The 23,871-nt window shown below is 36.4% G+C and overlaps 1 protein-coding gene across 4 annotated transcripts in view; it reads left to right on the forward strand.

The window, feature by feature from the left end:
• The window catches only part of IPO8 (importin 8), a 48,129-nt gene that overhangs the window by 4,481 nt on the left and 19,777 nt on the right, over positions 1–23,871 (forward strand). For 3 of the 4 annotated variants that reach the window (XM_030041299.2, XM_030041301.2, XM_030041300.2), the window contains exons 2-15: positions 4,224–4,305; positions 6,441–6,597; positions 8,835–8,993; positions 9,963–10,119; positions 11,174–11,263; positions 12,070–12,164; positions 12,730–12,814; positions 15,393–15,527; positions 16,382–16,481; positions 18,154–18,230; positions 19,514–19,630; positions 21,912–22,001; positions 22,687–22,852; positions 23,452–23,612. In XM_030041299.2, the coding sequence (XP_029897159.1) occupies positions 4,224–4,305; positions 6,441–6,597; positions 8,835–8,993; positions 9,963–10,119; positions 11,174–11,263; positions 12,070–12,164; positions 12,730–12,814; positions 15,393–15,527; positions 16,382–16,481; positions 18,154–18,230; positions 19,514–19,630; positions 21,912–22,001; positions 22,687–22,852; positions 23,452–23,612 (1,671 nt within the window). Of the gene's footprint in view, positions 1–4,223; positions 4,306–6,440; positions 6,598–8,834; positions 8,994–9,658; positions 9,748–9,962; positions 10,120–11,173; positions 11,264–12,069; positions 12,165–12,729; positions 12,815–15,392; positions 15,528–16,381; positions 16,482–18,153; positions 18,231–19,513; positions 19,631–21,911; positions 22,002–22,686; positions 22,853–23,451; positions 23,613–23,871 lie in introns of those variants that run through there. The other variant, XM_041118248.1, reaches the window with a different exon arrangement.

A 23,871-nucleotide genomic window follows, 5' to 3' on the forward strand; every position in this document is an offset into this window, starting at 1 on the left:
CTATTAACAACTGCAAAAATATTCCTGAGTGTGACAAATACTGATGGAATTTCTAAGTAACACATTTTCAGTGCACAGCAAACAGAAAATAAACCTTAGTAAACTGGGTAGTTGAGCATCCAGGTCAAATGTACGTAAGCCTTAAAATAATCTTTGTCAACAGTTAATTACATATGTATTCAAGGTACAAATTTCTTCTGTATGTTTGTCTTTGCAAACAAAGATGTAGTGCCTTGATTTTTCAGCAATTTTTACGTGCGGTACTTGGATTCAGAGGTACAGAGAAAGAGATGTTTACTGCTGGTGGAGAAGGATGGTCTTGGCTTCGCTTGCAGAACCTGAGGGAAGGCTCCAGTTTTCCATATCCATTGTCCTAGATTGTCCTGTTGTTCTGCAGGGGAAGAAGCACCTTCCAGTGCCGTTCTGCACTCAGCCACTGTGGTTGCCATCAGTGTAGTGAGAAGGTTACTGACAGATGTGATTATGGAGCAGTCGCTTGCTGTGGGCTTTAAATGCGACAGCAAGCAAGACACAAGAATAATGCTTATTGAAATGAATTTAGTAGTATATAATGCATGATAACCTGGGACCCAAATCTGAATGTCAGATGTGAAAAGTATTTGCTTCAGTAGGATCCATTTGGGAAAATTTTTATATATTTTTCCTGCTTACATCTCCTTGCGTTCTAGTCCTTTACATGTGACGGTGTTCATCTTCCTGTTTTTCAGTGGCCTATCTGAGGCTTTCTTGGGTGTCATTGGTTTTATACCTAATCGAATGGAAGAGGAAATAGGCAAAAAGTGATGTATTCTCTGATCTTTTGAAGGCTGGAGCTGTGATGCTGAGGCAGGGAAGAATACATGTTAGGCCAAAGGTGAAAGGACAGAGTGCAGAAAGCTGTACAAGTGCAGTGCACAGATCCTGAGACAGTGGACAGAGATGGAGCAAGATGCATGGGGACATATGCATCTCTTCTCCATTGCTGTAAATTTACCCAATTGTATCTTACCAGTGCTGTATGCTTCTCCCAGTTTAGCTGCTAGCCTTGCACATTGCTGTATCCCGTCCTCTTAATCCTAATGGAAATTAAATGAGGGGTTATTTTTAAGCATAAACGCTCTGATCTGTGATCCATGCCAGAGCAGTCAGTATGTGTTTTACACAGCTTTAAAATAATCGTTCTTTGTAAGTACTCAGTGAAAGTTTATTTTTCAAAAACCTTTACTTTCTCCTTCAATACAAACATACACTCACATTGATCAGCACCTTCATAGAAAGTTTTACCAAATCACAACAATGTGAATTCAAGGCAATGTAATTATTCACCAACTGCACAAAGCAGTGTGCTGTGTTACGGGAGCTGCGCCGAAGGTCTTTTTCAGCCATCTGGTGCCTCCCTGCGGCTCCTGGGCACGACTCTTCAAAATCAGCAGATAGCTTTCCATTCCTTCTGTGAGACTGAGGATATTCCTGCTCTCCCTTTGTAAAAGTTTGGGTGCAGCTGTAAAAAGAAAAATAACTGTCTTACTGACCTCATCCAGCTCTGAGGTCTCTTTCTTGTCTCTTTCCATTTACACAGGGCACACCTGACAATTGCTCTGCACCTGCTGGCATGATATGTACAGCTTTACTTGGTGGTGTTCAGGAGCCTGTTGTATGGTTTCCTGAGCAAGGCAGGGAAAGGATACATCCCAAGATCACAATTAGCATGACAGCTAAACCAATGAGAATGTGCTGGTATAGGAAAAAATGTTGCTGCGTGCAGCTTTTTAAAAAGTCCTCTGTTCTAAAAACTGCAAGCGGCATGTAGTTTTCCTGAGCGGGTTTGTTGCTGCACAAGTGAACAGGATAGTATTTGAGCCTCACAAATACAACAAAATTGGGTGTCTTGTTTCTAAAACAGGCACACAATCTCTGTTGATCTCTACAGCGTTCATGTTTCTGATAATGAGTGGAAAACAAACAAAGCTATGTAAAAATGTGAATTATGGTAATGACAATAGTATGGAGTAGAAGGATTTAGTGGGAGCTCGATACTGTGTCCCTGAGATCTGTTTAGAGGTGTCATTATGTAAAGTGTAAAGAAACCCTCATAGCAGTGTGCTGGTGGGGATGGGGCCCCCTCTGAGACACTGCACGTACCTTCTGCGTAACACGTCTTTTGTCACTCCAGGCGCTTGCTGAGAGGATTTGCTGTGCAGGCCAAATAACCGTATTTGTATGTATCCTGGCAAAACTTCAGGGATAGCAGTTGTATGCCAGCACAAGTGGTACCAATAAAGCTTCCTGGAGTAGCAGTGACTTTCATGTAGATTCAGTAAAAGCTGTTTGCACAGAGAAAGGGAAATAATTTATACTGTTATCACTGTGTCCACCCTAAATGTGATACTGGTAGGATTACTGCAGGAAAACAACAACAACAAAACAAGCCCCCAAAAGGTTGCATTCTTAATCAGTGTGTTTATAGTAGTAAAAGCTGTGTGTAGATTGGGTCTGAGAACAGCATATTGACACTGTTTAGAAGAAAGAAGACAATTAGAGTTCGCACGCATTTTTGGTTTTCCGTGCTGCTGGGATTCCTTATGCTTTCCCTGTCTCCCTCGGAGTTGGGTGCTGAGTGCTGGCGGATGCTGCAGCCTACTGCAGCCCCCATAAGAACCCACCAACACTGTACAGATTCTGTCCAATAGTGGCTGAAGGGCAAGCTTTGGACTCCAGGATACTTGATTAAAAGGTGATCTTTGGAATCCAGTATGCTTCAACCAGTTGATATTGAAAGCTGGTATTTCAGCATGTCTGTAGATAAATGGAGTTCCTGTGCTGTCTGTTACAGCTTTTACTCTATTTGGAGCATTACTTATGGGTAATTAAAGTTTATAGAGAAGGGAATTGCAGGAGAGTATGCTTTTGATTTGCCATTACTGCTTTTATCTGAGATCTCAGATTACTCTGTAAACATCAAATGAGTCTCTGAGCACAGAATAGGTTAGAAATACACTATCATTATAATGAGTAAAATGAGGGCCAGAAAGTTAAGTGATTTGGTAAAATTATTGAATGATAGTGTTGTGATGCAGCTGTTACACTTAGGCATCATGAAAGCAATGTAGTTTTACCTCATTACGGAAATGTTAGCTCAAGGAACTGGGTACATGAAGAGCAGAATGTACCGCTTATTTCACAGCTTTAGAATGAGGTAAAGTTTATGGGACTATGTAGTATACTTGTACTTGAAGCACAGCTCTGAACACAACCACAGAACTGCCAGGCATAATCTGGTTGGAAAGAAATACTATAAAAGGTGAAATAAAGAAAACTTCTGCCATCTAGCCCCAAGAAACATCTCTCTTTGAACATAAAGCACATGTATCTAAGTGATGAAAGATCTGACCTACTAGTAACTACTGATGCTGCCAAGGCTTAGCGGTAACTGCACCATGCTGAGTCAACGATTCTTCACATTGGAGGACCCCTGTTGAATGACAGCAGCATAATGCTATCAGATTTTCACATCTTTTAAATCTGGCGTGCTTTGCTCAGAAGTTCAGTGAGCATTGTTTTCTCTTTGAAATTCTTCAGCTGCATGGCTCATGTAGTGTTTGAAAAGTTCCGAGGAAGGCTGTGGGTTTTGAAATGTTATTTGTCTACACTTGATTTTAATTAAAAATGGTTATTCCACTGTGTTTCCCTGGTTTTTATTTTTCTGTTAAGATGCACTATACATGTAGTTTGTTAAAAGGTAGCTGTATAAATATATGGCTAAGGCAGATGCTGTTTACACTTGAAAATAAATTTAAATGGTTCTCTTAATCTCTTAAAAATTCAGTATTGCTGTTATACCACAATCTAGTTTGCAAATAAATGGTATGTATTGATGAAGCATGTCAATATTCATTTGACTTATGAGGCTAGTTAAATAATTCAAAGACAGATCTGTAGTGCTTCTCATTATGCATTCTCAGAATTATTTAAATATTCATTATCACTAATCTCTAATAGAGAGCCTTGTCACATTACTTATTCCACCCATGTGCTGTTATACACTCAGCTTTTACAAGTAATTATTTGGATTGCTGCAGATCTGGGTAAATCCAAGTGCTAAAACCTTTCATACTTCATAAGAACACTGCAAAGTCCTTAGTTTGAATTTCTTATTCAGCTTTTGGTAATACAGTCTTCTTTAAACATAGTGATTTGCTAACTGTGTTTTATATGTATTTCAGTCATATAAGATCATCAATTTTGCTCCAAGTCTACTGCAAATCATAGTATCAGATCAAGTTGAATTTCCAGTGCGTCAAGCAGGTGAGATAAATTCCTTGTTTCGTTTTCTTTCAGTAGAAAGTCAGTCTGTTAGTTATTTCAACACAGTATTGAGCTGTTGCAGTGTAAGTAAGTTCAAGTTTGTCCTGAATGTGGAAATGAAGAGGATCTATCTTTGCTGTTTCTTTCTGCATGAGGGTCAGATAAAACCATGGGTATAAGGTAGAGTCCTGCTTTGGCTTTCCTGTGTTTGTAGTGATCCCTACTGGATTGCTGTGATACTGATATGAAAAGAGAATGATTTCTCCTCAAAACTGAGTACCCAGGGAGCCTTAGGTATTCTTTCTCCTGGTGGTGAAGAAGTAGTGATGCCAGGACAAATGGGAATTTAGAAAAAAGTGGATCTCATTTGAATACATATTTCTGTATTTGAATCCCTTTTCCTGGAAAAAATGAAAGTTTCTGAAAAATGAAAAAAAATCCCATATTTCCCTAGGTCAAGGGTAGTCACATATGCTTAGTCAGTATCTATGGTGTCTGCTCACAAAAGTAGATATGAAGGAGGGTCACATCATTGATAAGTTATAAATTTATAGTCTGAGCATGTCTAGAAAGATTGCCCAACTGTGTGTGTGAGTTCAGGTGTGGTGATACAGTTAACTTTTGAGTGTATGTTTCTGTAAGATCAGATTCTAAATTCTCATAATCTATTTTAACTGCTCCTATACAATATTTTTGACAGAAACAGAAAATATTCAGCTTTTTCAAGAAATTGATGAATACTGTTTCATCCACAGCTCTGTTTTTATCCTATGGACTAGCATTTCCCGTAGAAGCACTGTTGTTTTTTTTATACAGATCCTATTAATCCCCTGAGTGCGTTGGGGCATGCTGACATATGCTGTTTGTCATGCTGGCGTTTATTTTTTCAAAGATAATCCAACTTTGAATGCATTGTTAAACCATTCTGTAGTGAAGTTTGATGCTTAATCTGGACTCCATAACGTCATTTGTATAAATTAATCTCTCATTTCAGTATCATTCAGGGAAAAAACCAAGTATGTAGAGCATAATTTTTAAAATTTTTGTTTAATTTTTAAATTTTTTTACAGAGTAGGGGTATAAAATAGAAAAGCACATTTAAATTACATTTGTAAGTCAACATATTTCCCTGGGAATTTTTTAAAAGCCAAGAATTTGAATAACAACAAGATCTGTGGACAAAGTAAATTAAAGTCTTGGGCTGGTCTTTCTGGACCTGTTTCTTGTCTGAATATTCTGGCACGTCATAGACAATAAACTGTTTTTCCTCTTGCTCCTATAAAATATTTTACAAACTACATGTTTTCATACTTCATAATTTGTCATCACCAAGAAAAATGATTGTACCCAAGGATATCTTATTTACGCTTTAAAACTTTATCTAGTAATCAACCGAAATAGTACGGGGATAAGAGTTTATTAAGAACATTCCTTTAATGTCTTACACCATATTTCCTATGTTTCCTAAAGAATGCCTACAGGCATTTCAATACTGAGGCATAAATGCTGCTTTGTTTTCAGTTGAAGATTAACTTTATTTTTCATGGTTTTTCATGTGAGACAGAAGGGAACAATTCTAAGGGATTATGGGAAATCCTAATAGTGAGATAAAGCTTAGGGAATTCACAACAAACATTTCTGTCTGAATAGAAAGTAGGCCCCGTGCCAGTTTCATACTGGCCATTTCCCCAAGCAGAGTGTCCCAAGCATTGTGGGTGCAATGATTTGTTTACATGAGCCTTCCAAAAGTTCACTTACTGAGTTTGAGTAGTTGTTCTAGGGATCAGTAAAAGTGCAGATTAGTAGATTTTTGTTTGCTTGTTTACAACGATGGAATATTATGTCCATATGGAAGACTGCTGTAATAAAGAATGTGCCCCAACAGAAGCTGACTGAAGTACTATCCTATTCTGTTTAGGACCAGGCAGTTGAGCCTGATTTTGTGTGGAATCATTAAAAAAATGGTTTTCTGACTCAGCTATGCTTAGTGCCTATAATTGTTAAGAACTCATGCAGTGGTTTTCAGTTGTCTTTTCAACTCTTTGTTCTACTTTCAACTATACTACATGTTGAGGACAGAGTAATGTGGAGATGTGTTAGCATTAAATTATTATTTCCCCAATGTTTATACTTAGCTGCCATTTACCTGAAGAACATGGTGACACAGTACTGGCCGGACCGTGAACCACCTCCTGGAGAAGCAGTATTTCCATTCAACATTCATGAAAATGATCGTCAGCAGATTCGTGATAACATTGTAGAAGGAATAATTCGTTCTCCTGACTTAGTGAGGTACCTTACATTGTGTAGAGGTATTTCTGTAGCTCAAGTTTTCAGACCTACCAGTCCCGATGTAGTTAGTGTGAGAATCTCAGTTTCTTGGGAGATGAAGCAAGTGCTTGTTTTGAAAATGTAATAATAATAAATTTTAACATATTTATGTGCACTTGTTTTTCAGAAATGTAGTAACCTGGCTAAGAGCCCTGTGGTGTTTAAAGTGTCTTATAACACTCACTGTAGTGACAGCCTGTCTATTTGGCTGATTCAGGGCAGATAGTGTAGAGGGCCCTCTGCAATACAGAATTAACCATTCAGAGAAATACTGCCCAAGATCTGTTTTCTTTTTCCTAGTAGCCCTTTTCTCAGTTACTTTTGCAATTTTTATATGTAAGCCTAGTATTTAAATGCGTATTGGCATTCTTGGTTTTAAGATGTTAAGAGAGTGAAGAAACGCTATATTCTTTTTGCTGGAAGAATAGTTAAGATTCACAGATGTACTACAATGTATGGTTGTTCACCACTCTAATTAAAGTGAGGATGGTAGGATCCTGATAGGATGGTATTAGGCTGTAGTGTATAGATGTTAATCTTTGAAAACCAGAGGAAAATCTTCCTCTTCTCTCCTCCTCCTCTCCACCAGCTAGGTGCCCAAAGATGTCTTTTTGTCAGTAGTCATATCCAGAAGAGGAGTGATTGACTACAGATTGAAATTGGGATTAGAGAAAACACTTTTAAAAAACAATGAAACACCAGAATGCATTAGACTGCTATGGCATTGCTGTCACTGGAGGTCTTTATGAATAGATTAGACAAACACCTGCCAGAAATGCTTAGGGTATAAATGGTCCTGTACTGAGACAAAAAAAAAGAACTAAGTCATCGTTTCCAGTTCAGCTTTTCTAACACGCTCTGATGCAGATGATTAGTATCTCCACTGAAAGAGATAGGTTCTCCTTGCCAAGGTTGTGCTACAAGGTAAGGAAGCCTGTGTTGTTTCTGTGATAATTTAATAAAGGCATGTAGTTTCCCCTGCCATCCTGTCATAAATACCAAGGCTAAGTTTATACAAAAGAGCACGAAGTAATGGAATTTTGAAGAGTGTTTTGCAAACTAGTTCAGGCATCGTTTCATAACTTGATATTCAAAATTACAATGACAATCTACATCTAAAAGGATTGTTGAAAACCCAGGACAATCACTTGGAATAAAGTGCAGGGTTTCTAAATACTGGCTAAACTTGTAGATTTGTCAGAGGTTAGAAAAGTCAAAGAAGCTTTACTGGAACTAGTCTGATGTTGTAATACTGATATTTTGCACTGTTCGCTTGTGAGAACAAAGCGGGAGGAGGAACCAACTCAGCAACAAGCACAAACTCCAAAGCTTGAGGGGGACGGCAGGTTTGTACAAAGCTAAAAGGATCAGTAGGTGGAGGGCCCCTTACTGAACTACTTTGTAATAGTGTCTCCTTATGTAATGGACTGCAAGAGGGTACCCAAGGAAAACTAAATATAGAAGAACTAATATTTTGTGCAGACATTTTTTTTTTTTTTTTTTTTAATTATTCCTTAGCGGAGCCAAGAGTATTTTTTTACAGCTTCTAGTTCAGTGCTGCTCAGCTTTTTTAATCACACCTCACTTTAGTCAACTAACAATCCTGTCTTGCCTCACTGTTGTGAGTGGCATCTAAAAGTGTGTGGAGGGAGAGGAATGATAAGATGTTTTTACCTAATTGGCTCTGCCATATGCTTCGGAGGTTGAGAAAGTGCTGTTCTAGAAGATTGCAGGAAAATTGTAATTTCATGAGGAACCTCTGGCTTGGATCATAACACAGGCCAATATTGTTTAATAAAAATGTACAAATTTGTGTTTTTGTGGTTGCTTTCAGCTTCTTAAGTGCATAGAAGTATAAACATTCATCTTCAAAGTACAAAGCTAGCTGGTTTCATGAGCAATTAATTGTTTTCAGATATTGCCTGATGGGTGTGGAGAGGGAGGAGGAAGAAAGAAAAGTAGCTAAAATGTTCTGAAATTATTTTCTTCCTTAAAGTTAAATGCCCTGGGATTTTTTTCTTGCTTTTCCTCTGCCACTTCCCAGAACTCTTTCGGTGCTGTTGTAATATGTATGATACTTATGATGTAATATATATATTGTGGCCATAAACCAAGATTTGGGATCTATCATTCGATATTAAACACTATGCCATGATCTTATTTACTTATAATGTATTTCTTTTTCCCTCCTGCCTTAGAGCCCAGCTGACAATGTGCCTCCGTGCTATCATTAAACATGACTTTCCTGGCCATTGGACAGCCGTGGTGGACAAGATAGGCTACTACTTGCAGTCTCAGAACAGTGGGAGTTGGCTTGGGAGCCTCCTGTGCCTCTATCAGCTGGTGAAGACTTATGAGTAAGTTGATGTCCATCAGTAGATGAGGAATCAGTTCTTTCAGTCTCAGCTGATTACTGAGAATGACATTCTTAAGAGCACTGGCAGTTCTACAGGGAATTCAGATAGAAAATGGGAATTAATAATTGTCATATGCTTCCTTTCCTGCAAATAAATGAAAACTATTCATCATCTTTATATCAGCAGGGAATTGAAAGCAGAGATGCCAGCAATAATCTGTATGAATTTACTGACATTTTTTTCTTGAGGCTTTATACTTTTGATCTGATTTAACCCATCTGTGAAAAATTTCTTGAATGTTTATAACTTCTTTTATTTGAAGATTCCCCAAATGCTGGATATATGAATGCAAATTATTTTCTACTCTTATGTCATGAATACACTACTGTCATTGTCATATACTGCTATTGCATATTGTTACCTGTACCATCCTCCTGATAGTCTAAATCCACAAAGCGTAAATTAGGAGAGGTGTAGTGAGCAATCTCACTAATTTGTTAAAAAAAATTCTCTGTTGTTAGAAACATTTGTATAAACCACACAAAAGAAATGTAAATGGAAAAAGAGAGAATCTTTTCCAAACTAAGGAATTGTCTTTCCCTTTCAATGGCTGTTCACTCCTATTTGTTCAGCACCCAACTTGGGTTTGGCATTGGTACGAACGTCAGAGAAATTCAAGTCCTTGCTCCTGTGAGCTGACAGTTCAGTAGTAAAGAACGTTAGTTCTTCCTCCCAATAGCTGCATTTATATAAGGTAACGTTGTTGTTTTTCATTTCTCTGTTTATAGGTTAGCGAATTTACACAAATTGTTGAGATGGGGGCTAGAGGAGGGGAGAGTGAATGAGTGAGTGCTGGATATTAATTTTTTTTTTTTTTTTTAGGGTACAGAAATTAAACTGTTGGTGGGGAATAGGCATTAGAATCTCCAGTGTGTAGATCCTGGACCAACATTTTTGTTTCCTTTGCAGATACAAAAAAGCAGAGGAACGAGATCCTCTCATAGCAGCAATGCAAATATTTTTGCCTCGGATTCAGCAGCAGATGATCCAGCTTCTGCCTGATAACTCCCATTACTCTGTACTGCTTCAGAAACAAATCTTAAAAATCTTCTATGCTCTTGTTCAGGTTGGCATCTGTGTAGAGGAAAACCAAAACTTTTACTTTGCTGGGCACAACAACCCCCTTCAGTACACTCATGGGTGTGATTGAATAAGAATACCAATTTGGATAGGAAAAGTCATGTACAATAAGCAGCTTTTACAAAAATATGATCTTTATAGGTTTTTCTACTTAAAAACTGGTCGTATGATCCCCCAGATTAAATTTTTAATGAACCTAGGTACTTTTGCACATCCTATCTGTAAGCTTACTGGAGAAATGTTCCTGTTTTTATAAAGTCACACATAACTTGATATAAACTCTATGGGTATCTAGATTGTGCTAGTTGGCCTCTGAAAGTGTCAGTAGTGGGTATGGTAGTATAATTGTCAAATAGTGCACTTCAGTAGGTGGCATTTATCATTATTTTCTGAAGATCTGGCAGAAATTACTTATTGAGGCACATTAATTTTACAGAGATGACTTTGGCTTTTACAGGGATGAGTTTGGTGAGGAAGTACTTTTAGAGAATGAGAAACAAGATCCTACATAAGGAGCAGCCTGAAAATTCTTACTGGGGGTTAAAAAGCTAAAATAGTTTGTTATTAGATGGGGGGAGGATTAAAAAGATCCCAAGATCCTATATTACTTTTCAATAGGTTACCTGAATATTGTCACTTTGCTTTGGATTTTGTAGAGAAGTAAGATTTACTAGATAATAGCTAGGTAGTAATTAGGAGTACATTTCACTTACTAAAATGTTATTGGTTTACCCAAACCCTGTAATATAGACATTACTGTGGTCCCTAAAAGTTAGCTGGGCTATTGTGAAGAAGAGGAAGAAACAAAGAGAGTTAGCAACTTCTCAGATCAAGGAATGTTCCTCAAATAGTGTCTGCTCAGAAATTCCTCTGTAAATTGTACCAAGAAGGATGCAATTAGAGTAGTATAGACATCTAACCTAATTAGTTTTAATTTTACTTACATTCTGAGGAGGATGAGGTTTTAACTGCTGTAGAAACATTTACTGCTTTCAGAGAAAATTACTATTTCATGACTATGGGTTTTTTTCTTATTTCAGTATGCATTGCCGCTCCAGTTGGTGAATAACCAGACTATGACTCAGTGGATGGAGATCTTCCGTACTATCATTGATAGAAATGTACCTCCGGTAAGTTTTAGTTTTGTAAAGACCTCTGTTATTTGTGTGTTGGCATTTGAGGAAAAGTCAGTGTGAAATTTTCTAAGTGTTCTTTTTTTAAGATGTCATCTAATTAAGATTCTTATCCTTGGAATAAGTGGTGTTTCTGACAGAAACGCAGGAAGATCATGTAGGCTGTCAGAATTTCATTGTCTGAGGTAGTTGCACCATGTAAACTCCAATCTGGATATTTTGGAAGTTTCCAAATATTTTAGCCAATTTCTCTTGAACAAGAATCCAGAACTCATCACAAACCCATTATTTGTCTCCATTCCTCTTTTTCTTTCATCCATCCTTCATATTTCTTGAAGAACAAATTAAAAATAGTGATTAAATTCTTGTTTATGTGTACAACATTAACTGGCATTTCCTAAGTTTTTTAGAAATTTATTTCACAACCTTAACATTCTTTTAATAGCTTTTGCATTAGTATATGGTTAGGGTGTGTATATTTGGAAGAGCTAGTGTCATGCTTAATTTTTAAGCCAGAGTGCACACCACTGTGTAGTATTCAAGTATATGTGAGAGTTTCTGTTTTTTAAATATGCATAATTTTTCAAATTAAAGTACAGGCATTGTACAGGTATTGCACACGTACAGTTATATTGACTTATTAAAATATTTGGAAGTTCCTGAATGTTATGTAACTGTTAAGAAAACCAAAGCTTTAGTCGATGTTGTGCTTTTGTATTAGTTTACTCAGCAAGGAATGTTTAAAGCATCATTTCTTTCAACAGTACACACAGCCAATTTAAAATAAATGTATTTATTTATAGGAGACTTTGCAAATTGATGAAGATGATAGACCCGAGCTGGTGTGGTGGAAATGCAAGAAGTGGGCATTGCATATTGTAGCTCGTCTTTTTGAACGGTAACAAACTAACAAACAGATTAAAAACTAAATTTGGGGTACAAATCTGTAGCGTTACTTGAGGTGCAATTACACAAGTCGATTGAACAGCTCATGGTCACCAAAGAGGTTTTCCTGCTGTTGCCCTCTGCCTTGCACTGGCACAGTCACTGGTCTGAGCTCTTAGTGAGATGATTTGATTCTCTAAGATGGCAAGAAACGAGCCCCACAGGAAAAATACTTATTTATTTATTTATTACTACATCCAGCTACAAGTGCTTATATTCTCACATATAAAGGCAGGGGAAGATTTGAAAAGAAATCCATAAACATGGAAGTTACAGTGCTTGTGACAAAATGGCGGCTATATTTACTTGACTGTAGTACTGCACCTTATGATAATCTAAGAAAAGAAAAGGGCAGTGGGGCATTATATGGGGAATAATGGCTTGGAAGGAAACTGTGGGAAAAGATTCCTTTGGGGATGGAAGACTACTCAGGGTCCTTGTGTTTTAGAAAGTACTACGTTTTCCTGACACAGTCGATTTCTTACAATGTAAATATCTGTGTCCTCTTCTTTTTAAAGGTATGGAAGTCCTGGAAATGTAACTAAAGAATACTTTGAATTCTCAGACTTTTTTTTAAAAACCTATGCTGTGGGCATACAACAGGCAAGTACAGTTCATTTGTTTCTGAATTAGATCATTTTGGCTGAAAAAATGTATTGCTTCATATCGAAGTTCATTCATTAAACAAAAATGAACAGAGTCAGGCAGGTTTTCCTTTTAGTGATTGTGAAGTTCTTTAGAACTCAGTGGCATATAACTGAGGTATAATAACACAAATTTTCAGCAATTCAAAAAATCCTGCAGGAAAATTTCCAGAAAAGGTTAGTGCTGATAAAACAGTATTACCATCATGTATAAACATTCTAGATATAGCTGAGAGAAAAAACTATTGATGCAGAGGCCTCATGTCATAGAAGGGTGTATTTTCAGGCCAGTTTTTAGTAAGTGCTTTTGCTGCAAACAACTTAAGCACAGTAAGCCAACGATAGTGTTTTATTTCAGGAAGATACAAGCGGATTAGAAGGTATCTAGAGAACAGCAGTAAAAGTTATTTTATACCTGGAAAGCATATTTTATGAAAATATAGCATAAATTCACAGTTTGCAAGGAAATTATTTTTGTTGTGGAATGCTATTTATTTGTGATTAACATGGTGTTGTGGAGACAGTTCAGTTCTGATAAAGTTGCATAGAAGAGAGGCAATTCCTGTCAGAGTTTTCTGTGTTTTTCTGCAAGCTCAACTGTGTGCCCCTGGGAATGTGGGCTTCCAGACTTCCAGCATCTCCCTGGTTTGGTGGAATGGCTATAGCAATTGGGTGCCTGAAAGCCCTGAGAGTGCTGGCTCCCAGGCTTGGATGTTTTTGGCACAGCTGCTCCTGTTTCTCATTCAGCCTGCCATATACTAGATGACTAGGAGTGGTAGTTCCCAGGGTTTTGGCTCAGCTAAAGCTCTTGGGTGTCCAGGCTTTTGGGTTACATTCCAAACAGGCTCCTAAGAAGCCAGGAGAATGCAGTACACTGTGCTGCTCATGATCCTGGGCTCTTCATTCCTTTTGGCCTGTAAACCTTGAAAAACACCTGGGAATGCTGTTTTTCAAGTGACAAGCATTTGTATAATATGTATATCCAGAATATGTGGCTCCTCAGCATGCTGCCGGATGAAATATCCCATCCCTGACATGGCATCTGCAGGCTTCTCACAGTTTAAATTTCCACTGTCTTTGATGAATGATGCCAGGCTGTTGTTGTCACTTCAAGTCAAATCTGAACTAGATTTCAAAATGCCAGGATTGTCTGCAAAACAAAATTACTTTTCTCCATCCAGTGACTTTCCTCCATGTGACAGCAGAATAGTTTATCCATCAGCTTATTAATTCTGTGTAAGTATGTAAATGTTATGAACTAAGGAGAGGAATGGTTGTGGTAAGGCTGTAAGCATTAAATCAAAAGGGAAACAGTCTAATATCTATTCTAAATTCCTTGCAATGTTTAACTCCTGAGTGGAAAAATAGACTCCCATGGGCAGTTGTCATTTAAAATACTTGAAGTTTGTCTGTTAAGAGATTAGGGTATGTAGCAGAGGGAACAGTTTAGCTTTCAAGATAAATGGACTGGACAATCTTCACATTTCTTCCATTTCTGGTTCTTAAATGCTGATTTGTCACATCTCCTTGCAGAGTTAGTAAGAATTCTATTGTGAATATTACATTACTAAGCCTTCATCACTTATTCATCAGTTGTTAAGTGCTGACATTGTGCTAGAGTCTATATGAGATACAGACAGTTCTTACCCAAGGAGCGTATTGTATTAAAGACTTAAGATCAGACTTAGTACTCCTAATTAAGGAGTTATGTTTAAAATAAGATTTATTATAATGTTGTGAAGAATTATGAAGCAGAATTGTCCTTCTGAAAATACATGACTCAATATTTTGTTATGCATTGCCCTTGATTCTTATTGTTATTCATGTGCATGCCAATTCTTTACACTTATTAACAGCTAAAGTTCATCTGCCATTAGTGCAGATTAGTGGCTTTCTACTGTAGGTTTTTCTTCGTAGAGCAAGCCTTTATATTAAGGAAGCTTTGTGCGATAGAGTTTGTGATAGCATGCTAGGTGATACTATCTGATGCTTAAAACAGGTAATGGAAGTTAAGGGTTTTGCACCTCTTCTGATTCACAGATTTAGGTGGTAACCTATTTTTCTTTTCTAGTTTAGCATTTCTATTCTTATCACTGTTCTTCCAAAGCAATTTGTCTTCTTTAGGGGCCTGTCCTTAAAAAATGAACACAGACACCACTAACAGATTTAGAAGCCAACCAGTTGGAAAATCTGACTGTGCCTTTTCCTTATCTGTTCCAAGTTTTGCTGAGGCCTGTGTAAACTGTGAGCCTGTGAATATTGAAATATATCTATGCTTTACAATCACAAGTGATCACATGGTGGGGCTAGTAGTAAAGGTAGACATGTACATGAATGCTGCAGGATTAGATTCTTGATATTTAAATGATTTCTGATTTTTGGATCAAAGGCATTACAGTGATTACTAACAGTAGAACGTCTGCTGTAAAACTAATTAATCTGTCCATATATATTCACTAAAGAGGTGCACTGCATGTCTATGCATGTGGGAGAATTTTCAGTCTTCATTTAAAAATGTCAATTTGTCATTTCTTTAGGTTCTCTTAAGAATCTTAGACCAATACAGGCAAAAAGACTATGTTGCGCCACGTGTTCTTCAGCAAACATTAAATTATCTGAACCAAGGGGTTATTCACTCTGTAACATGGAAACAAATGAAGCCACACATACAGGTCAGTGCATAAAACCCAGTCATAAACACTGCATGTCATCAGAGGGATTAAAAAAACCACCCCAAACCCCATCAGTTTTGCTGTTTTTAAAGAAGGTTTCATGAATCTTTCATGCAGCAATTGATCTGGGCAAAAAATAGCATTTCTACACGAATGTGGTTGGTTTTTTTCAGTATTATGACTACCTTTTATTGCAGATATTGTTAACTCAATTAAAGATTCTGTTCCATAAGTTCTTGATTTTTATTTTTGAAGTCTGCCAGACAGTCATAATGTTCTGGCTTTTATTAGTTGCTAGTGTTCAGAATTGTCTATAGATTTGCAAATTCATAATTGATTGTAGTGCAAAGATAGTGGGCAAAGAGAACATAAACTATGAGGAGCTGAACTCTGTTTTAAGGACGTGTTTTATAAGTCAACTAAGAACAAGTGAAAAGTGATTTTCATGCTTTTTTTTTTTTTGTATCATAAGCTCCCCTGTTGTAGTTAGTTAATCCCATGACTGTTAAGAGCAAGGACTCTGAAATCCATTCTCATGTTAAGTGTTGCATTAGTGAGATCCTTCTGCAGAATGTGGTGTTCTGCTGTTTATAGACTATGCCCTGAAGTATATTTTGTGTATGGTAATGTATTGCTATAAAGATAGATTATATAGTTACTGCTGTCTGGGACTGTTGCAAAAGGAAAGTATGTATATTGTAATTTATTTCTGTTAGCCAAAATAAAAGAGCACTGGTTAAAAGAGTCTTACTCTTCAGAAAAGTAGGTCTAGTATATTAGTGCATAGTGGAGGGAAGGAGTACTGGAATTTGATTTTATGTGCACTTATGTTTATTTGACTTGTCTAATATTAGAGTATAACAGAAGAAGTGATATTCTCTCTAATGTGCTACAAAGATGAGGATGAAGAGCTCTGGCAAGAGGACCCATATGAATATATCCGCATGAAATTTGGTAAATATTTGTATTTAGCATTTATTTTTTGCTTTCATCATAACTGTACACTATAGTCCCAGTTAACAGTATGGCCACTGTAATGTCTCTGTCTTCACCAGTGTCCTGAACAATAGGAAGAGGAAAACTTGTTTCTTAAGTCTCACCAATTTGTAGTTAAAAGAAGGTAGATCAAGTGAGTTTTGGCCATTTGTCTGATAGCTTTAAACTAAATGATTCTCTTAACATTTTTTTTTCTACTTCACATGCTCAGTGCAGCCCAAATAGACTGGCTTGCTTACTTTTTAATGCCAATTTCAGAATCCTGAACTGCAGATGTGCCAGCTGTCTGCAAGTTCTTGCAGCTCTCACTTTGACCAGAAGAGGCCTGACTTGCTCTTTCCCAATTGAAAATTGTTAATGTCTTCAGCATTTTTTTGCCAATTATTGTTGCTAAATTGTGAGATAATTAGATACATGTATTCTTTCAAAAGACACAGTGCAGAATCTTGGGAATATCACATAGGACCATATTATGAATAATTACATTTATTAAAAGAGTCATGTCATTGAAAAAGAGAAGGGTACTTAAAAAATATAGCAATTTTAGCTGGAAAGCTCCTGTAAGCCAGGTGTCACAGTCGTATGTAGTGTTTGGGAATTTTTAAGTAGTTGATTTGGGAGTAGCATATGTGAAAACAGAATGTAAACGTTCATGGAATAATTAAAGAAACTTGGAGAGTTGTTATCCAAAAAATTAATCACAATATAGTGTGGATCACTGGGGTACAAATACATTGCTGATTTTTGGTATATGAATTCAGTTCTTTCTGTGTAAGTAGTGAATCCTATTTTTATATATAGCTGAGACAGTTAAATACAGATTTAAATTTTATTGTGGAAGGTCAAAAAAAACAAGCATGAAAGTACATTAAATTGAAGTTTAGTGAGACATATTTGGGTTTGGAACAAGAATTCCAGTAGTCTGGTAGTATTTCTTAATCATGTTTAATCTTCAAGTTCTGAGGAAAAGTTAGTGTGAAATTTTAACCACATTTTAAGATTACCTTTTTTGATCTTTTTATTTAATTCAATTTGTGTAGGGATGTTTGGATTAGAACATGTTTGGCAGCACAGATTTTTTTTTTTTTTTTTCCAAGATATAAATTATATTTTCAATATGATTAAAGGTTTACTTTTAATGAATGAAGCTAAAAAGCTTCAACTTTCAGCAGATTTAAAACTACCCCAGATCCAAGTAGTTTTTACATACAAAAAGTTTCCCATGAGGTTTTAATAAAACCAAACCAAAAATGTGTACATATGGTTTACAGATGGTACTGGAATGTATTGTTGTTCTTCCTGTAGTGCTTTTAATTAAAAAAAAAAGCCAGGGTTTTTCATCCCTTAAATACTTGGTCTCAAAAGAATTAATGAATAAATAACGCATTCCTAATAAAGGGAATGATAAGCGGTCAGTAGATTTGGAAGGCAAGTAGTAAATGCTTTCATAAGCTATTTGACATAAGCTTGGGTCTGACTCTTTAGCCATGTGTCAATAGTTTTGAAGTTACATATTCACCCTGATTTTGTGATATCCCACAAACAAGATGGATTATAAAAATCTTATTATGTCATTCTGAAAAGGAAATTTGGTGGTTTTTTTCTTTTTTTTTTTTTTTTAATTTGTTAGATGTATTTGAGGATTATGCATCCACTACAACAGCAGCACAGAATCTCCTTTATACTGCTGCGAAGAAGAGAAAAGAGGTATGGAACTAGTGGGTTTTAATTTTTAATTATTTGAGGTTTCCTTAATAATGTATTTTCCCTTAAATTTGAAGATGCTACAGGAAGCTAGTCTTGAAAAATCTACTTGCTAATACATAGTCAAACACTTTCCTGGCTGAGTGCTCTCAATTTTGGGAGAATTAAAATATGTGTGTATGTATAAATAAGTAAATGAGTGGATTCCTCTTCCAGCTTCAAAATTAACCTGCCGGATATGAACTGAGTTGGAATAGATGTACTAGTATTTTCTCAAGTTTACAAACAGCCTCTGTCACAGCTGTTCCGAGCTTCCCAAACTGTAGCAGGGGGAAAAGTGAACCTGATCCTTACTAATTTTCACTGATTTTATTTAAAATTCTGTTGACAGCAATGAAATTAGCAAGAATGAAACCAATTTCATACAGCTGCTCTTTAAATGAGGACATAACTTTTCTGTAGATCTTTCTATACTTACAGTGATCTGTGCAAAAGTACCTGGTCAAGCCTGGAAAGCATAAGTCAGTTTGCTAAAACTGTGGACTTTTCTGGGTACCGTTTTAACATCCAGTAAACATGGAGCTCTGTTTCCAGATGGATTTTCAGAGAAGAGCATGGTCTTTATGTCAGGTGGCATAGCCTATGACCTTTTTACTTCTTTATTGTTGAAACAGTGCTTGCCCACTGACCTCATTTTCATAGTTTGTAGTGAGACCATCAAAATGTCATAATATCTGAAAAGCACATAGTGGGTGTGGAAATGACATTAAACAATTAGTTTTGCCAAGAAACCTTTCTAAGTCTAGTCAACTTTAGAAGTTACTGCCAAGATCAATAGATTAAAATAAGTTTATGAGGTTTTAGTCCAAGCTGTTCTTGAATATGTATATGTTCATACATATATGTACACACAGGTATGTATTTATATATTTGTGAGACAAGCCAGCAGAGAAGTTAAGGGAAAAAATGGATGAGATACTTTTTGAGCCTCTTGCCTTTTCATCACCTTTTTTGATTTGCCTCAAGACAACAACAGAAATACCTTATTTACTATTGCTAATGTGAAATTTCAAGGAGATTAATTTAATTTTGACAAGTTTGGCTGAAAAGTTGAAAAAGGAACCTTTTGAATTTTAACTATGGAAAGATGCTACACATAGTAACTCACAGTTGCTTTTGCCAAGATAAAGTTTCTACTTAAAAATGTCATTATGAAGTTTTTAACTTAAACAATGATATTAAAATAATTTGACAAAAGGAGATTATGTGTTTTCTGTCTTGCATAGGTGTTACCAAAAATGATGGCATATTGCTACCAGATTCTGACAGAGCCAAACATTGATCCAAGGAAAAAAGATGGAGCTTTGCATGTTATAGGATCCCTAGCAGATATTTTATTGAAGGTAAGTGGGTAAAGAAGTGAAAAAGGTTTGTAATTCTTATTATCAACTGCCATTTCCAATAAAAAAGTCTTAGCTTATAAAGTATGGCTAGCCCTTAGCCATATTTATAAAGTTTGTAGAGAGATTGCACTCTGCAATAAGAATCAGGGTTTGTTTCTTTAAAAATATTAACATTCGTTCCTGGTTTTTATATTCCCATTTTATATGCAGATTTTTCCTCTCAAGTTTTTCCAAAGCTCTGTTTGTTTGCTACAGAACAGTTCCTTGGTCCTCTCCTGCTTTACTAGTAAAATGGAAGGGTGTTAAAAAAGCAAACATGCATTCCGTCAATAACATCACCTATGATTCTTTAGCAAACTCACTAACAGCCTGCACTATTGTGGGCTGCTTCTGCTTCCAGAAAAACGTTTACTTAACATGTTGCAGGAGTGCTTTGTCTAGCTTTCCAGCTTTCTTGTCCTGCAATGTGTGGCTTTAAGTCTTATTTCATCAGCCAGTTGGGAGTTTTGAAAATAACTGGAAAGAGCACAGAGTTTCTATCCTTCCTCCATTTTTTTATAGACAGTATCTTCAGAATTTTGAGTATTTTCCTGGAATTTGAATACACATTTAACCCGCACTGTTGCTTTCTAATGTAATATTGATTACAGTTTCCCTTATGCTTATAGACCGTGGAGTCCAAAATACGCCCTCTCTCCATGTCAAAAGTAATTGCCAAAAAGTTATCACTTTTTAGCATGAGAATGGCAGCCTTGTGCTGGAGGCTTCCTTTTAAAAGTAATTTATTTTATTTTATGTGAGTTGTCTCTCCATGCAGGATGTGTCTTCATGTTACAGGCAACATCTTACCAACATTTACCATCTATTTTTTACCGATGTACCAATCCATGATCTGATCTGAAATCCTGAAACATCAGTAACTTTTGCAGAATTTTTGTAGATTATGTCGGATTGTAAATGCTCTATCTCATGCCGGAGTATAACAGTGAAAGAGGAAGACGTTGTTCATGTTGTGAGGTGCCTTGCATATTAACTGGGGGTTTCTAAACCCATTTATCTCTGTCCTGATGAAGAAAAAGGGATTTATTCCAGTATACTGCTCCTATTTGAAATTTTCTGTCTTGAAACATGAGGTTACACTTTAATAATCCCCAAACACTGCAGACACCCCTCAACTCTGAATTTCTTGTGTTTGGGATTTGGCAGATTGAAAAATTCCAAGAACTTTTTTCTGCATAAAATACTCGATTTGTAAGTGCTTTCTGGCTGGTGAGCTGACTGAGGTATAGATTGTAAGGAGCTCATAGACACAATGACCTTGCTTTAGTCACCTGGCTGTCCACAGCAGCTCCAGTTTAATGCATGCAAACCTCTGACCTATGTGCACAAGGGAAAATTCTTTTCCCTTCTCTGTGTTTTTTCTCTGCTCGGTGCTTCATCTGCCTCTCTGAAGGTTGGGGAGTCAATGTGGGAAAAAATGGTGTGTGCATTGGTGAAGTAGAAGTGTGATCACCCAAGATACATTTTGTATTGAATGTCCCCTTTCACCCTCTTCCTATCTTATCCAGTGAATCATTCCTTTAGGTGGTAACACAGTCCTCAGCATATATCTTTTCTAGTATCCTGGGGCCATAGGTGTTAGGAAAGTCCCAAGTATCAATGCTGGTGGTCCTGGCTTCCTGTGAATATCTTGGGATTTGCCAAGGTTGGAATAATGAAGGATAACTTTCATTGAATATCCTTCTCCAGCCAAGGAGATTTCCGTCGCAAGGGAATTATCTTAGGCCATTAATAAACACGAAAAAGGATGTTATTGTTGTAGTGTGTAAAATAATTAATTTTGATGCTTATAATAACAGTAGGTCATTTGAAACTCAGATCTGTTTCATACTAAGCTTATATTTGTCTTCAGGTATGTATGTACTCCTTTGTAGGAAGAATGGAGGTACTAGGTTATTGATCTTAATTAATTTTTAAGAAAAATCCGCTGGAATCAATTGCCTTAAAGAAAATAAAAATTCCAGTTCATGGTATTGTAATGAGTAACATAGAGTTGAGTATTATACGTACAGTTCTTTCACTTATCTGGCTTTGAACTTGCTATGCTTCTGAGGTTTGTTCAGTTCAAGGTACGAAATCCAGATGTCTTCATGAGAGAATACCGTTATTACATAGATAAGTCATTGTATTTCCCATGGTTGATAGTTGAAATGGATTACTGGCTAGAATGAAGTATGTAAAATGAATGGTCTCCAAAATTAATTTTTATTTACACCAACAGAAGAGTGTCTTCAAGGATCAAATGGAGCTGATGTTACAGAATCACGTATTTCCATTGTTCATGTCTAACCTGGGGTACCTCAGAGCTAGAGTAAGTTCACCAGTTATATCAATTTCAGTATTTGCCATGATTCTTTCCTTTGCAGTTTGACTTTATTCTGAATGTTAATGAAAGAAATAAAGCAAATACATAGTAAAATTTCAAATAACGACCTTGTACAGTAATTTTTCAGCATTTTGATTTAAAAAATTATTTGTCAGTTAAATGAATTGATGAAAAGTCTGTGTCATATTATTGTTTACCTCTTACTATCAGACTGGAGAATTTGAGCAGTGGTTGTGGCCCTTTTGTGACCATTTTTTGTTAGCAGAACTCAGTAACTAGAGTGGTTGGATGGCTGTGAAGAATAGGTAGGATTTCCACAGAGTAGATAATGTCAGTTTGAGTGTAGTTTGAAGAAAATCCCCGAGTGCCCATATCAGTCATAAACAAATAATTACTTTTCTTTAATTTCTGTTCTGATTCTTTTCCCCAAGAAGGACCAAAACTATGAGTGCCAGTTATGTGCATACTGAATTTATTGGAATTTGGGAAAGAAAAATAAAGAACTGCTTGAGTGCAAAAACTGTGTTATATTTACTGTATGAATACACTATAATTAAGAAAAAAAAAGCAATACATGCAAACAGAGAGATTGTTAGCATTGTTTTTGAATCAGTTAAAAAATTCTACAAATTGCCATAGTCCCTAACTTGCTTCTCTTTTTGTCATGCAGTCCTGTTGGGTACTTCATTCATTCAGTGCTTTGAAATTTCACAATGAGCTAAACTTGAGAAATGCAGTAGAGTTGGCAAAGAAGAGCCTGATCGATGATAAGGAAATGCCTGTCAAAGTAGAAGCAGCCATAGCTCTTCAGACATTAATAAGCAACCAAGAGCAAGGTATGCTACAGTGATTCATCAGTTGTATACACTGATGTTTTTTTTTTTTTGTAGAGATGAGGAGGTTGGTGCAGATTTATCTAAACATTTCTGCCATTTAAAGACATAGATTTCAGAACATTTCATCATGTTTAGACAGCTTTACTTGCTCGTTAGTTAGTGTATACATCCCAGAATTCTGAATTCAAGTTTTTACGGCAGGTCTCTGCACAAAAGAAGTTACAATCAAGGTATTTCTTTTAATAAAGTAAATAACACCTGTCTTTGTTTTTCTTTAGTGAAGTGAAATAGTGTGTATGTTTAAGAACGAATGCTGCCTATGTATGAGGGCGTGTATTCCCCCCAAACAGTGGATTTTTGTTGTAGATGGCGTTTCAGTATTGAGTGTGGTAAATCTACAATTGATTTACTTTGTTAGTTTACTAGTTATGGGCTGTAAAAGTGCCTTGGGTAGGTTTTTTGGCTTTTTTTTTTTTGTTAGTAAATTAAACTTAAAAAAATTATTTTGTTCAAGAGTATCAGTTACCTAGTAGTTTTGAGATACTGTATATTTGTGTTTATGGATAGTTGATTTCACCTAGTTTCAATTGTTTTTTTAGCCAAGGAATATGTGAAGCCTTATGTAAGGCCAGTTATGCAAGAGCTCTTGCACATTGTTAGAGAGACGGAAAATGATGATCTTACTAATGTAATCCAGAAGATGATCTGTGAGTACAGTCAGGAAGTAGCTACTATCGCCGTTGACATGACGCAACACCTGGTAAGAGAAAATACTAAAATAACAGTCCAGTCAGAAGCACATGCCTAGTTTGGTAAACATTTAATGAACTTTGTTTGAAGTGCACATTGTTTAAAGTAATCTTTATAAAGGTCTGCCTATAGTATTCACAATAATTTTTTTTCCTGTGTGAAGCATCTTTAAAACCTATAGGTTTTTCAAAGTTACTGAATTTTGTCACTGGTTTTAATGAGCCAAGCTCTAACTGTTTAACATTTCAAATGACTTAACATAGCCAGAC

Source organism: Aquila chrysaetos, chromosome 17 (assembly GCF_900496995.4).
Source record: "Aquila chrysaetos chrysaetos chromosome 17, bAquChr1.4, whole genome shotgun sequence".
NCBI classification, from domain to species: Eukaryota; Metazoa; Chordata; class Aves; order Accipitriformes; family Accipitridae; genus Aquila; species Aquila chrysaetos.